Source organism: Xiphophorus hellerii, chromosome 20 (assembly GCF_003331165.1).
Source record: "Xiphophorus hellerii strain 12219 chromosome 20, Xiphophorus_hellerii-4.1, whole genome shotgun sequence".
Classification (NCBI taxonomy): domain Eukaryota; kingdom Metazoa; phylum Chordata; class Actinopteri; order Cyprinodontiformes; family Poeciliidae; genus Xiphophorus; species Xiphophorus hellerii.
The window spans coordinates 9,497,932-9,514,096 of NC_045691.1; the positions used below are offsets into that span (position 1 = coordinate 9,497,932).

At 34.6% G+C, this 16,165-nt stretch overlaps 2 protein-coding genes across 2 annotated transcripts; both read right to left on the bottom strand.

Moving 5' to 3' along the window:
* Positions 1-174: 174 nt before the first annotated feature.
* Positions 175-2,688, bottom strand: LOC116709757 (cytochrome c oxidase subunit 6C-1-like). Its single transcript, XM_032548414.1, has 4 exons — positions 2,580-2,688; positions 1,582-1,696; positions 409-541; positions 175-292 (listed from the first exon to the last, which is right to left on the bottom strand). The coding sequence occupies exons 2-3, from the start codon at positions 1,684-1,686 to the stop codon at positions 416-418; spliced, it is 231 nt and encodes a 76-aa protein (XP_032404305.1). The 5' UTR covers positions 1,687-1,696; positions 2,580-2,688; the 3' UTR covers positions 175-292; positions 409-415.
* A 2,315-nt stretch (positions 2,689-5,003) lies between these two features.
* LOC116711087 (angiopoietin-1-like) lies at positions 5,004-15,427 on the bottom strand. The gene is made up of 7 exons (XM_032550462.1): positions 14,371-15,427; positions 13,758-13,905; positions 13,557-13,669; positions 12,945-13,046; positions 12,662-12,828; positions 10,122-10,255; positions 5,004-8,176 (listed from the first exon to the last, which is right to left on the bottom strand). The coding sequence occupies exons 1-7, from the start codon at positions 14,395-14,397 to the stop codon at positions 8,016-8,018; spliced, it is 852 nt and encodes a 283-aa protein (XP_032406353.1). The 5' UTR covers positions 14,398-15,427; the 3' UTR covers positions 5,004-8,015.
* Between the last annotated feature and the right edge of the window lie 738 nt (positions 15,428-16,165).

Sequence of the window (16,165 nt, forward strand, 5' to 3'; positions counted from 1 at the left end):
TTCATCAGCAGGGGGCAACAATTACACATAAAACATTTACATTTAGACCTCCAGCTTAGCTGCAAGATTTCTCATGTATAGTATATTTTTACAAATACTACATAATAAATACGTAATCTTGGCAGCACTTTCGAAAATATTTTGTTTCTCAATAAGTAAAGCACAGAGACAGCATTTCATTAATAGAATAGTTTATTTTGAGGAACAAACAGCAGAACAGTGTTCATATGTAATCAGTAAGCATCAAAGGGAAACCATCTTCAGGCCAGGAATGAATGACGGGACGGTGAAGCTGGAAGAAGGATATTCACAACTATTAGATACAGCTAGTTTCAATTACGAGAATTTTGTACCAGCATATTGCTTGTGGTACAAGGCATACGATTCCTTTTCAATATCAAGACTTACATATGTATTACTTTCCAGCAGGACGCACACTCTCAAAGATCCCTGCTTCTCTCATGGCGTTGAACTCTTTGACAGCATCATAATGCTTGTAGAAATTAGCATATGCCTTCTTTCTGGGTTCAGTCACTCCAAACTGTAGCAAACAGAGAATTTCAATTTTGTTTCTATATAATCTAATCAGGGAAATAAACCCTGAGAACTGGAAGGTAAAGTGCAGGATTTAGGCTAAACATCTGCTACAATAAGACATTTGTTGGGCAGAAAATACAATGCACAATTTAATTCAACATGTAAGACCTAAACTTCTATACTATTTTACATTATTATAAATAATATTCATATTTATTTAATAATTAAATATTTTGCAGAGCAAACACATGCAAAATAAATTTAATAAATGTTTTGCAAGTTGTAACATTTTCTATTGTTGCAAGACTAATTTTGAGATTTAATGCTACAAAGTCAAAGGGGTTACAGACGTAATACTGTGACAGACAATGTGTCCAACACAAAGGTTCCATCAAACTGCTCCCTACTGAGCCAAAAGAAAAAGATCACATTGCACAGACAGCAAACTTGTACTGCTACAACTCAACTGCAAGTCCCATGGTCACAAATAACAAGTTTTATGCTCATAGTAAATCTACAAACTTTTCCATCTACTGGGTTCTCACAAAAAAGAATGCTGCACATTTTAAGAAAATGTTAATGTTATTTTTTCTGCTATAAACATGTTATATCTAATGATTTGCAATTATATACGTTTAAAAATGTAAGTTATTGCTGCTGATTATTCCCGCTGTTTGTTTATAAAAATTATTTGTATGGTTGAAACAGACACATTCTCACGCACAAAAAAGCATTCCCAATTACTCAGCTTAAATTTTTTAAATGAATGAAAATTTGCTTTTAGTTTAAAAACATGAAACAACCTTTACTATGTTTACCAAATGTTAACTCATAAATGAATGCTTTATGAACCTTTTGAGTTTATATGCTTTTATGATTCCAGGTTTGGTTTCTGTGTAGGGCTTGAACTCACCAAATACAGAGAAATATTTGTCTCCTTTTAAGAGACGCTGTATGTGCATATGGAACATTTTGAATTGTTCTTATTATAGTTTGCATTACAGTACTAGTCAAAGTTGGGTTTTACATGTCCCCTGTTCCCACCTTGTACATTAGAGCTGTTGTTATTGCAACTCCAAACGCGATGGGCAGATGGAACCTGAGGCGCTTCGCCAACAAGCCCCTCATTACCGGCTTTGGCAGCGACATGTTTAACCAGCTAGAAGAAAGAAAAAACCAACACAGAAAGTAACACGTTAACTTTACAAACCGACATAGTATGCCTTATTCTTCTCATAACATGTTTCATATAAATACATATCTACAAATAATCATCTGATATTTTATAGGTACACATACACACACAACACCGGATGATAATGTTTAGGTATTGATAGAACAAAGTAATGTCACACGCTACTTGGAATGAGCTCCTCATAATTCATGGTTCAGTAATTTATTTGTGCAACTGAATATTGACTTTGGATGAGAAATTAGCTTTATAAAAACGAAGTGATTATCAAATATGTTAACTTTAGGCAGATCGCCATGAAGCACTGTTGCTATGTCAGGTCAGCACTCTTAATATGTCAACTGACATCTAGAACGCCGTCTTTAAACCAGAAATTAATATAATTTTCAACAAGTATATTGAGCAAATTACTCAAAAATAAAAGCTATACAACTGCTACAATCAAATTACTTAAAAATATAGTGAAACTCATCAGATCTGACTGAGACGCTGAGTAGTGTTAATAGTTGCTTGCGGAGAAACAATGACTTTGCTCACTATAATCAATCCAAGCCCATGTTATTAGGAAATGTCTAGTTGATATGTATGTATAAACACTAAGTAAGCAAATAAACAGTGTTGTTTTATTTTCAAAGCACTTTCTGGTTAGCACTTAGCTAATGGAAGATACGCTAATGTTAGCTAGGTCAAAATAAGCTAACGGCTAACTCAACCGCGTCAAGGAGGAAAGAGCAGCTAAATTAAATTAAAGCCTGAACAATCTTTACGTTTGGCCTCGTTGTGAAGGGCAATTTGGTATAAACTCCAAACAACGAAAAGTATTTAATAAATACATTTTCGAGATACTCACAGTTAGCACAGACGACCTTCAGAGAAACCGCTAACACACCAGAGTGGCGTTTTACTCTATCAGGAAGAGTCTCTACCGGTGCCGCGAGAGAACAGAAAGCAGTAAAGTTAAAAGGCAAAGTGAGCTACTGTTAATAAGAGGACAAACACAAGTAAATATAATAGTATTTTAAATATTCAATAAAATATTATTTACAAGCTTTGTTGTTGCCAAGTCTACCATATGTTTTGTTTCTTTGTTGTTTTACAAAATGGGCCATTTTCTTGCCTTTTAATCGTTTTTTAAAAAATTTTTTTTTTATGATTTGTCTTTGTAAAACACTATATTTTGGTGACAGTCATTAAAGGTGCAATAAAAATGCAATTCACTTACCTAATTTCTTGCTTATTCACTATATATTTCACAATACTTTTTTTTTTCTGTAGGGATTTTATTAACATTAACCTTTTTTTCAGATCTCCATAAGCTGGACATAAGGTTTGTGATACAAAGTTTGAACCACAAGAGGGCACTCTCAAACTATTGAAGTATTGATCGTTTAAACACCAACTCTAATACATGCGGTTACTTTCCTAAGACCTTATTTTGTGTTTAAAATAGATGTGTTTGCATTTCCCCTGGTATTCTTGTTTTAACCCATTAAAACCTATAGTTTAAACCCGATATATTGTACGCCGTTAAACAAAATACTTCTTGATTTTAAATCAGACTAAGCTTCTTGTTTCATGTCACTTAGGATAAAAAAGGGGCATTAATAATTGCTCAGATCTGGAATCATGTGTGAGATATTTTTTTATCATGTTAATTTTTTCCAAAATATTGAATTTTACATACATTACCTTAATAGTTGTTAGAGTTATATTTTAAACTGAATGGTCAATCATTCTTCCATAGGTTTGTCTTAATTGTTTGACGCAGTGCTGGCAGGCTCCTTCAAACAGACCGTGGGTAACTAAGTGTGAGTTGTAGGGAAACTTTCATGCACAGCCTTTCAGCTCCGGCCACAAACTTGACAGTATAGAGATCAAAGCTTTGTTGTTTATTGTAAAACATAGAGTTTCCTTCATGTCTTATTTGAACTATATACTCATATATAGTTCAAAGACATCCTTAAGCCTATAATTAAAACATGCCAATGATACCAGTAATATGAAATTCTTAAGTTCTGTAATTGTTTTCATAATTGTGGTTTTAAAGTGCAGCTATTACTTATATTATCCTTTCATTGTTTCCATTTATATGGTTTTTCAACCTTTCATTTAGGTGTACAATGGCTTGATCAAAACTTGTTTGAGCAAGCCCTTGTCTTATCAAGTCTTATCAAGTCTTCTTGATAAGACTTGTTGACTTCTGCACCCTTGGTTAGCTGTCAGCTGCAGACAGATATGCAGAGATGTCATATCCACTGATGCATGATAACTATTTTCCTCACAGCTGGGATTCTCACTTGGGCCAAATACTGCACATTTTGGGTTGGTTATGAAAATATGATTCAGCTACAATTTAGTCATTTTGCAGATGTTTTTATCGAAATCAACTCAAGCATGGAAATTATGCAACCTATAAGCATGCTCATGTCAAAAGGGGGATTATCATTTTGCCCAGAGGCATATTGAATCCCCACTCTTCCAACTAATGTCAATCATTCTTTTACTAACCTTCCATTGCCCCAGAGTAAAGTGGCTCTTTTTGGCACTTAGATTTGTCCTCTTAACAAACTGACTGAACATTTTTATGAGGCTTTATGAAACCAAAATGAAATATTCCTATTTGAGCAACAAGTTCTTTTTAGGTCCATTACATTTCAGCACTGGGAACCAGAAGGAGCACCACATCCAGTTTTCTTGAAGCACTCATTAGAAACAGTTGGTTGTAGAGGACGTGGTTAGCGGGACATGTGAAGGAGACACCAGTAAGCATACAGAGGGCCTCACACCGAGGAAGGAATCCCCAAAATGTAATTTTTTTTGGCTCATATTTCTGCAGCTGTATTAATATTGTCTTCACAGAAACTTAAAAATAATGTTTTGATATCTACAAGAATTCACAGTATCCCCTCTTTGCAAAGGAAAGTGCAGAGTCTAATTGATGTTTGGGAAGAAGCTGGTGTTTTAAAAGGTGTTCATCCCAAACCTTACGTCACGGGTCAAAATGTCCTGTCCTATTACTGTTTCTGTTGTGTATGGTAATCCTTTATTTTAGCTTCAATCTTTTAGTTTCATCCAGTTTTAAAAATGATAATGCATGCTTACTAAAACTTGACTGCACTGAACTGCTCAGTTTTACACTGATGATCTGTGAGGTATTTGCTTTACTTTTTAATCATAGAGCCCCAAACTCATGTAATGGAGGTGTACAGATTAAAAGAGCAAAAACCCATCTCTATTGAAGAATTAATAAAACCATTGCACTGAATAGAATAAATATGTTCTTCAACTTGTTTATTTTCTGAATGAGTGCCATGAAAGATTAATTCAGAGGCAATAATAAAATGCAGACTTCAACAAGAAACAAGAAAATGTCCAGATTGTTTGGATTAGGAAAATAATCAAAGCAACATTTATTTGCTTCAGGATCTGGATGCAATCAAATCCCAACATCTGTCATTTATTTGTTCTTTTCTCATTTCATTGTCCAGATTTTCTACCTAACATAAAACAAGAGAAGAAAAAGATTGATTTGGATTTGACTCGTGTTTGCATTTAGTTAATTAGTTCCTTCCTTCTATCAATGTCCAGTAAGTGTTGCCATATCACTTGATAATTGCATTAAAAAAACAGCTTGCGTGCCTTTATTTTCTGAACAATAGTGAAAACCATAATACTCAGCATTTTTACAGCTGCAAGACTTACATTAAACCGCCCCTTAATTACTGATCAGTTTCCATTCATTTATAATATGTCTGCAAGTCCTTTTCTTTGCAGGAACTGTACACGATGATCAAAGTTTGAGATGCACTGCTATTTGTCCATCAGTGTGTTTTTGGCATCTCAGAAGCAGCTCTCTGCAATTTTTGTTTGAGTCTTAAGAGCAGCAACACACTCCCCCTTTAGTCCTGCTGATTTTCATTTGGCTCTATTTCCAGGGCAATAAGAGCCAGCCACCTTCTGAAAGAAACCAGAGCACATAATGAGAACATCTTTGAAGAATCACCTCCTTCTGCTGGATGATCATCCGTTGCATCCTCCTGAAGTTCTGGCATCAGATCTGTTGATCCACTTGAGCTTCTCCTCTCCCCTCATTACTGTGACTCATTTTCTTTGTTACTGATGTGTTAAGCTATTAACTTCCCTCATGCCTCAAGTCTTCTTGTCAGTATTTTTGTACACTTTGTCCACAACTCTCTGGTGCCAATAAATGTGTACTTTTACTGTAGACACAATCACTTGCAGAAAGTGCCATGGATTCATGCCGCTGTTCACATCTTTTTTTGTCCATTAGTCATTTCTTTTGCTGCAAGATGCTCCTTGATTTTATGAAAAGTTTCTCTTTTAATACATTTAAAGACAATTTGACAAAATCCAATACAGTCTAACAGCATTTGCCAGCACATTATTTTCTCAAGGGATGACACAAACCTTTTAGCATGTACAGATGCATCTCAGTTAAGTATAATATCATTGAAAAGTTAATTTGTTAATTTCAAAAGTGAAACTCATATATTAAATAGATCTATTGCAGACCGAGTAATATATGTCAAGTATTAATTTAATGATTATGGCTTCCATCTAATGAAAATTTAAAACTAAATTTAAAAAAGATGCAAAGGACCAAATAAAAAAAAGGATTTTAAATACAGAAATGTAACTTTAAAACCACATTTTTGCTTTTCCTTTCATGTTCACCAGACATTCACTGACGGTGAGCCACAAAAGGTCATAGCTAAAGAAGCTGAGTGTTCACACTGTCTTTTTAACAACATAATAGTAAGTGTGGAAAAAGATGAGGTCAAAGAAATTGCACAAGCAATGGGGATAAGCCACAGCCCAGAGAGGATTATCAGGTTCAAGACTTTGGGAACAATTCATTAGACATGAATGCACATACATACACAGGGCATGTAAATTCAGAGAAACATCAGGTACAGAGACCATGTTAAAAGTGTGTGTTGGAGTGAATGCTACTGTCACAAGACAGTCACAATGATATGTTCAATAGTTATTGTTTGGGGGTTTTATAAACAGATGAGAGGAAAACAATTAAACTAAAAAAAATAATAATAATTGGTGAAATTTTGTTAAATGAGACCTTAATCCTTTCAGTGTGGTTGTGTTTTATGGATATACTAAGTCAACCTATGCTCAAAAAGGTAACAACATCGAATTACTTTACTTGCAGGATGTTGAGGAAAACGTTTAGATTTCCATTAGCTGTAAGCTGTAATCACAAAATTCACAGAAAAAAAGGTTTTACTTTTTGAATTAACTTACACAAATAAATTAACTTTTGATGATATTCTATTTTTTTTAGATGCATTTGTAGATAACAAACATGATGTTGGACCACATGTCTATTACAAACAGTTCTCCTAGCATTTTGACACATACACAACAAATTGTTTATGTGTCAGTGATGAAAATACATCGTCCCAATCTCTTAAAAAATCCTAAAAATTTTATATCCTCTCTTTTAACCATCATTATTGCAGTGATTCTTTAATTGGCTTCTCTTAAAAACTCAACTGACTGACCCCAGGCGGTACATAAATTAGCAGCCGAGCTCTTCAATAACATTTAAAAGCTCATAATTTACAAGGTACATGCTGTCTCTGGATTCATTATAGACTAAGGAAGAATTTTGATCAAATTAATGAGGCACATAGTTTCTATATAAAGTGTTGCTCAGAAACCATGGAACAAGCAACCAAGATTCTGAAAGATGTTATTCTCTCTTCCCCAAACCTTTCACACATGGTTAATTTGAGTACATGGACACTGAAAATCTCTTTCTAAATCTGAAATCCAACAAACAGTCCAACCTGTCTTATAAGTGTCAGATGTAAAAGACTGATGCCAATTTTTCTCTTAGCACTAAATATCTTATTTATCACAGTTCATGTCTTTGGGAATGTAGACAAACACTTGTTGCTTCAAAGACAACATACAAACATGTCCTGCTCTTATAACATCTAAAACAAGATCTCAAATAAATTGACATGATCTTGACACAGTCACGTTTTTATCTCTCATAGGTCTAGAGCTTGTGAGTTGAAAGCTTAGGCTGCAGAGCTTTTATGGTGGATCAATTGTTGGTCATAAACCGTACTTAATCAGATCCCCAGGAGGCACCAGGTTTGCATCATGCGGCAGAAGCTGAGATGCTTTGTTGCAAGTTAAACACTATAAGAAACGTTGTTTTGTATTTTTTGTAGAATCTAGACATATGCTTGTACGGTTGTTGCCAAACATCAGGAGTCTTGGGTGTGGAGGGGTCTTCTCAGAAGTCGTAGGGTCGGACCATCATTGAAGTGGAACGCAGGGAGTAGCTGGGGCCTCTGAAGTGGTGCCACTTAATGCCGTTGAGCTTCCTGATGTTGTGCCCAACTGTGTAGTAGATCCCATTAAGGTTGGAGAAGCCACAGGCATCAAACCACCAACCTGCATGGAGAAAGAGCACGATGATAAAGAGAATTAGGTACAAAGAGAAAGAAGAAAGATTTTTGCAAAGATTCTAATTTTGATGGCATAAAACAGAAAAAAATAGAGATTAGGAGAGAAGGACAATTTTATTTTTTCATTGAGGACCACCGTGCCCTAATGATTACTTCTAACAAAGTCTAGTTAGTAGCAATTAAGAGTAATTTATGCTTGGCAGCATAAATTGCCAAGCATAATTTATGGGCACCAATCAATCCAAGCACAAATGCCTAAGACTGAGGGAATTCAGTTCGACTGAATTGTTGTTTTTATTAGGAGAGGACTTTATTTGTTTCATTGTGGTTCTTTTAGCTGAAACGTTCTGTGGGCACTGGAATCTGCCGGTCCACGTGCAGCACTTTGGCCAAATACAACATGAATACTGTTGCTTCAGCCCTAACATAATTTTGGTTTGGAATATTTGCAGGGGCCTACATGTCTGTCTTCATAATAATTTTAGGTTAGAAAGCAGCTCAGGAGTTGCAATGGTCCATTAACACGGATGTGAGTGGTTAAATCCATAGCGTGCCTATGGCATTATTATGTGCTGCTTGGGGGCCTAAACCATTTTCTCCTTAAGGACCCCATAAAAGCTTTGTCTGGCTTTGGTTTATTAAATGGCTCCATCTCAAAGGTTTATTGAATGAAGTACTTTAATAATGGCTCTAATCTCTTAGTGTAAAATAAAATCTTGAATCAATGGGTACGAGCTGAAAAACTTTACTCTTGCATCACTTTTTACAAATATTGAATCTTTCTGTCTTCCTCTGTTTACATTGCTGTCCTTGTTTCACCCCAGTGATTCAATTTCACAAAGCTTTTCTTTTAAACTGAATGTTTAAAAAACAGATCTTTAATCAAGTGTTCTGCTTTCTGTTTTCCATTCAGGCCTGGTAAAGTTCAAACAACTGCATAAGCCCCACTTGAATTTATTAAAGAAAAGCTGCAACAAAGTTTAAAGAAACCAGACAATACAAGTTTTTGATGCTACATAAAGCCACATTACTTGTCTCTTTGCATTTCTAAAGCAAAGAGTTAACAAATGCCTTACAGAATAGCTAGGAGCTTAAAACATGGAATTAAATCAACTTTTATACAATCAATATAGAGTTGCAAATAAAAAGAAAATAAACTTTTTAAAAAGTCAGGCAAATTTTGGCTGATCCAGAGAGGCTTTTACTTTACCTTGTGACACGTGTCTGAAATTACACTGAAATTTTTAAAAACAGCATGTTTTTCTTTTGTTTTGTTTTCACAAAGAGTACTCATTATTTTCAAATTGGGCACAAATGTATTTTTTGCCTGAGGGGACTGATGATGGAGCTCTGTTTGTCTTTTTTTCATTTACTTTTCTTTGCTCTTTCCATCTCAGTCACTCTTTTTTATTTTACTTTGTCTTTCTCTATAAAGTGCTGTGATTTGAAATGACTCACTGACTAACGGTCAGTTCTGGAGTCTTTTCCTTTGAGATCTGGAGGATTGCAGCCGAAACGATTAAGTTAATCTGTGATTACAAGCTATCGAGGGCAGGCTGAGGAGACCCAAAGAGCTGTTTGTGTTGGCGGTTGGTCAAGGTGAAAGTGTATTGACAGAGACAAATGTTTGACTGGCCAGACCTTTTGGCATAATACCAATAATTCTGATTCTTAACTAGTAAAAGGTGTGTCTTTTGAAGCACTTAAACATTTGTACTGATTTATGGTAGAGATACACTCTTTGATGGAAATGTAATAAACTGTTATCTGTACTATTCCACCCTAGAAATACCCAATTTAAAACTATTACTTTTTTTATTCTGTCATTGATATGTCAATAGCTCAATTTTCAAAAAGATAATGTTTCTTACACATAATGACTACTGACCTGGAACCTGTTAACTCTAGTAAAAGGAGAAAAGAAAGTTTACCTCCAGTGAGCATCAAGGCACATTTGCAGTGGTCGCAGTTGTCGTTGTCGTGATCTCGGGTGCTGAAGCCGGCACCGTGGGTGATCAGGCTGCTCTGTCTTCCTGCTGTACCACTGTAACCTCTCAGATACAATCTGAGAGAAAAGAGACAATAAGATTTATAAAACATGTAAGAACAGGTAAAGCATTTCTCATTTTCTTTACCTTATTGTCTTTTTTTTGCAGACATAAAAAGTTAAATGCATTCCTTTCTACTTTACATACACTAAGCTGATTTGCTTGCTAATCTATTGAAGTTGTTTAAATGAGCTATTCTACAGGTTGTATGAAAGTCTTTCTAAGTTTTCATTCTTACTGTTTATTTTTTACTGTTTTGTCCTTTTGTCTCTGAACTAAAGGTTATTGTCAAACTAACTCTCATATTTTATTATGAAAATAAAATGAATGAGTGAATGACAGATGCACATGGCAACTAACTAACTAACTAACTAACTAACTAACTAACTAACTAACTAACTAACTAACTAACTAACTAACTAACTAACTAACTAACTAACTAACTTTCCTCTGCAAAAAGAAAATACAGTATAATTTATATATAAATTGTATGGTAGCTGTAGACATAAAATTTGTTCATCCATTGAGTTCTTACCTTCTTTTTCCTTAATGATTAATGATTGATCAATGAGAATAAAGCAGCTTAAAAAAAACCAACCCTAAAAACACTTTTACTGACTTTCAAAGACTGCAAGAACATCTGGCTTGCAGGTAAGGAAACACTGAGTTTGGGATGTTTGTTTTAGCACTGATCAAAATGAGCATACACTTTGAGCTGCTCTCTGGTTTCAAACTGTTTCACAGGTAGGGAGGATAAAAACTGAGTTTGATTCCATCAGCACTCACTAAAGCTGTCACAGACAATCTGAGGGATCAGAATGTTTTGTAATCTCGAAGTAAATCAGAGATATATTTAGGCCCAAGGCCATTCAGTGCTTTTAAGAGAAGTAATTGTAATTTAAAATCTACCCTTTGACACAGGGGGAGCCGTTGTAGTGATTTAAGAACCGGTGGAATGCGCTCCACCTCAGCGGTGTTAGTGAGTAGTATGACAGCAGCACTTTGGACGAACTGCAGCCGTCCGAGTTATTTTTGTTCAATTGAGACAGATGAGGACACCTTTACCTTTATTTGGCCAGCAGGAAAATGACCTTTTTCCTCTATCTCTTCTGGACAAAAATTGTTTAACTCTTGCTCTGTCTTTTAGGATATCAAATGGCTATTTTTGACTATTGTCTTTAGTTGAGTGTTAAATTCAAATACCAAACTATATAAAGTGAAGATTTTATACTTATAGGTTTGAGGTGAGCCATAACTATAGATTTTCTAGTTGTGGTCTACATTTTAAGTATTTCAAATATATTAATTCTGATTAATATCTCAAAAATCACTTACCTAACATGTGCACTATATGTGCACTATTACACATTAAGTCAGAGTTGTGTTGCATTTTGTTGTATGTATGTCTAAGGATACAGTTTGTTTGTACATTTTCTTGACAGAAAATAAGCTGGTGACACAGACCAGATAGTTTCCATGTAAAGAATTCAAAGAAATCCAGCCACTGGAATGTGTGTTACATCTGTTTTTATGAATGATTAAAAGTTTTAGATTTATTGGCAAACAAAATCAGAATAACATTTTTGTGTTTGGCTTATTAAGATAAAAATACTGTAATTGCTAGTGATTGTCATAAATCATTATCTGTTTTCATCTACCAATAAACATGCAATCATTGTAAAAAGAAAGAAAGAACTTTCCAGAATTCTTAATGTGCACAAATCAGCGATTCATCAAAACTCTGTCTGGCATTGATCCTTATAAATACTAAAACAAGTGAAAAATTCTAAACTGAGGTCAGACTATTAAAGATGGTATTTCAGATTCAGTGTTTTCTTCACTTTGAATTGGCTTATTAAAAACGAAAAGCTTCTAATCAAGCAGATACATAGAATTTAGTTATTAGTTTTCTTTACCTGGGTGTTTAGCTACTCCTCAAAAATCACAGATATTTATCAGCTGCATAAAATCTTAGCATTTAATGTCGATATACTTTCTTGGGACATTGTGAAATGTTTAGCATAAAAAAGATTTACTTTGTTCATTCCTGAAAAATAGCAATGAACATTTGTTTTTACTTACACATTTTGTAAAATCAAACAGCTGGTAAAAAAAAAAGAAAAAGAAAAAAAACACAAATAAAACAAAAAATGCTTGATTAGGGCTAATAAGCATTTTAGCCAGTACAATGTTATATGGAAAAGTGATAAATTAGCCAACATTTTTAATACCTTTTTATTTTGACTTGATGTATCTGTTGTGTGTTTTATACACTTGGGGTTAGATGTAAATAATTTTGGAACCTCACAGGCCTTACGTTAAGGTACTGAATCTGAATTGAAATGTTAAATTCAAATGTATTTATTTTTTATAATGTAAATATTTCTCTTTCAGTAGGGTGGCCATGTGTGCATGTGAGTCACCTGTACTGCTGTCTTTCACTGGCCATTGTAAACCGGTCATACTGGGAGTGCGCAGAGATTCCCTCCCAGTCCCGTAGCTCCACTCTCAGAGAGTATTGACCCTGACTGGTTAGCAGGTATAAAACTTCATTACCCAGCCAGTGCTCCCCCGACACATCCCCAAAACCCTGCAGCAGGCCAAGAGGACAAGGAGATTAGGAGTGATGGTGAATGAATTCACCTGATGGTTTATTTTTAAAATTTCTTTTTTTTTTAAACTGCACTCATTCTAAAACATGCTGACCATTTTGTACTCCCTCCAGCTCCTCTGAAAATCCACGCTGCCGTTAAAACGCCGTTGGAAGACCGTCCAGCCGCCACCATTTGTCTCCATGTCACAATAAACCTTCAGGAGGAGAAATGAAAAAATTTGACTCATATGAGGGACACAATGTAATCCAAATAGAAAACAAAACAGAAATTGACTTAAGTCAAACTCCCATGGCATTCACAACTGCAAATACATTGTATTGTTTGATCATTATTACAAATGTGCTAAAAAATAAAAATGAAAATTGGAGCAAATTGACTATTTTTACCTGGTTCTTGACTCAGTAAACACATACTAAATGTATGCTTGTTTACTGACATACTACTAAATTAGTAAACACATACTAAATGTATGTGTTTACTAATTTATTTGGTTATTTGTCCCAACCAAATAAAAATATTACAAAAAAGATACTAAATATGAATGGCAGAACCTACCAACAGAAGTGGATATTAGTACTTTCTTATTATTATCCCAATACCCAACCTCTCCCTTCCTGCGCATCAAAAAAATCACCCATATTTTCACACATAAAATCATCTAAATGCTGAAAATTGCTTGAACTCTTGAATATCAAGTGATTACCTGTACAGGCTCTGTCCTGTTACCAATGTAGATGAGATACAGACCACTGGCAGAATGACCAGCTTTGTAAGCATCTGCACAGTCCTTCCACATCTGGCTCCGAGGAGGAGACCCTGAAAGCAAAACACATGACATAATGCAAACCAATATCAAGTGTTAAGATCTTATTTCCAGATAATCTCTTAGTTTTTCTGGACGTACCTGTAGTCGTGGCCACCATGTCGATGAGTGTGTGGACTGACTCCATCAGCTGAGCCTGCTGCTTCTGTAGAGCCGTGTTGTTGCTAGTGGCAACTCTCAGCTGCCTCTCTAAAGACTCTATGGCCACCATCTGAGTCCTGATAACAGACTGAAGGAAATCAGAAGGTTATTAATGTTTAATTGTTGTCTGTGTATTCTTTGAGCAATTTGTTGGTCTTTATTATTGCGAATTATTGTTAAGATATTATGCATTATTTAACATTTTTTATTCTAACATTAACAACTGAGATTATTGTTCATACATGAATTTTTTTTTTTTTTTGAAAAGGAAATCACATGAGGAAAATGGTTATTTGCATGTTTGTGGATGACTTACATTTACTTCACCAGTTTTTAATGTGTGCATTTAAATTTTTATTTTTCGACTCTAAAGTGTGGCTCTACTGAGTCAAACTCTATGCTAAAATCATGATTAAGAGAATATAAACATCTGAGAGACCTTTCATGATTAATTTTAATTTTAATACATACTCAGACACCTGTCCAAACAGTCCTTTGCCAATGATGTTTCTTTACTATAATAACACACAGATGTTCCATTCATTAACTTTACCTGCAGCCGGTTCTTCTCCAGTCTCATGTCCTCCAGCTCTCCTCTCTGCTGAGACTCCAACAACTGAACTTTGCTCTCCAAATGGCTGAAAGAAACACAGAGAAAAGAAGTGCTGAAAAATCCCTTCGCACTAAATATTTAACAGGCTTTTTGCTGTTAAATGTTAAATGTAATGAGAGGAAATCACATCATTTTTCGGTTTTCAGAAACTTTTATATCTCTTAGAAAGTGCTGTTAGGAATTAAAGCACATTACAGCACAAAAACTGTGGTGGTGAAACTTTTAGCAATATACTCGGATCTGTAGTTTTTAATTTTGGATCCCGATGCTGCATTTAATACAATTAATCATAGTTACAAAATATTCCACTGAATCTGGGTTTCTCCATCATCAAAAGTTTAAACTATGTGATGATAAAATGGCTGACTTACAAAAAATTAAGTCAACCGTCTAAACCATGAGCAGCCACTGGTACTACATTTTCACCTCAACCGTTAGATTGAGACAATCTTTCATTATGCATGCATCAACAAAATCCAGAATTATACATTCACAGAAAAAAAATTCTTTTTCTGTGGGTAGAGTAAAAATATTTCATATTCAAATGTTTTCATGGTTAAATCATAATCTCTGTTTGGAAAATCAGATTTTGTTACTGTGGTTTCGTTCCTCAAGAGATCAGCTACAATAGTTTTGTAGAAACTGGATTCTCATAATAGATTAAAAGCGCAGACATCCAAATGAACCTTTCACAGTTCAACAACGTTCCTGATGACTCCTCAGAGGATTTGCCACCAAAGTGAAAATTTATATAGAAATGTTTTCTGTTGAAATATGAGTTATTTATCCTGAATTAATATTCGAAGACACTTTTGGAAGAAATTAGGTTTTGATTGGTGGTATGTGTAGCAAAAGAAGATCCCAAAGGTAGAGTGAAGGCTTAGCATCTGAACTACAGTTCATGATAATCCATCTGACAACAGCAGAAACACTGATGACTATATTAAAGTGATGATTTGGTTGAAAACCATGTGAATTATGGTTTAAAAATGACTAAATACTGTATATCAGCTGTTTAGTGGCATAAAAATAAGCAGTTCTGTAGCAAGGAAGGAATTTATGTTGTTTATGAAACATCATAAGTCTCTAAAAATCAAAATTTGCTTTCCTAAAGGTTAACTCAAGAAATGAAAGCATCTGGAAAATGTAAACAAAATGCCTCATCATTCTGTGCTTCTGTTGCTCATTTATGAATTGGAATAATATTGTCCTACATGAACGTATGAGACTTTGGGCACTTTAACAGAGTTGAAATCCAGGATCAATCCCTGGCTGTGATCACTTCAACATGCTGAACTGCATGTAAATGTGAAAACAATTTTCACCCTGATGGAGACAAATTGACTGTTTAAATGTGCTGCGGTTTTTGAGGAACGTATAAAGAAACAAGTGTGGATGAATGCTCATTCATTCTGCAAAGTTGCAAAGTTATAGCAATGTTAATTTACTTTATTTACAAAATATAAGAGAGAAAAAGGTTTGAGTCTGTATTTTAAATTTCAAAATTCAAAAGAGAAAATCCTTATTATTTTGCTTAAACAAGTATGTTTTCAAATGTGTCAAATTTTAATTTTATAGAGACAACCATGGACTTGTTAGGTTCAGGTTGTTCTTTATTTGACTTTGGATAGGTGGACAAACATATTCAAACTAGTCTAGCACATTATTGGAGCATACATTTTATACAAATTCCCAATTAACAAAGACCATCTGTTTAATTTTCAAAGTCAGTCGA

Bases quoted from the DNA above. Each gene is read 5' to 3' on its own strand.
- LOC116711087 (XM_032550462.1), bottom strand. From the start codon at position 14,397: ATGAGACTGGAGAAGAACCGGCTGCAG. The intron at 13,047-13,556 runs GTAATCACTTGA...CTCCTCCTGAAG, and splicing joins ACAGGACAGAGCCTGTACAG to GTTTATTGTGACATGGAGAC. The intron at 10,256-12,661 runs GTGACTCACATG...CTTTTCTCTCAG, and splicing joins AGTGAAAGACAGCAGTACAG to ATTGTATCTGAGAGGTTACA.
- LOC116709757 (XM_032548414.1), bottom strand. From the start codon at position 1,686: ATGTCGCTGCCAAAGCCGGTAATGAGGGGCTTGTTGGCGAAGCGCCTC. The intron at 542-1,581 runs GTGGGAACAGGG...TGTTTGCTACAG, and splicing joins CAACAGCTCTAATGTACAAG to TTTGGAGTGACTGAACCCAG.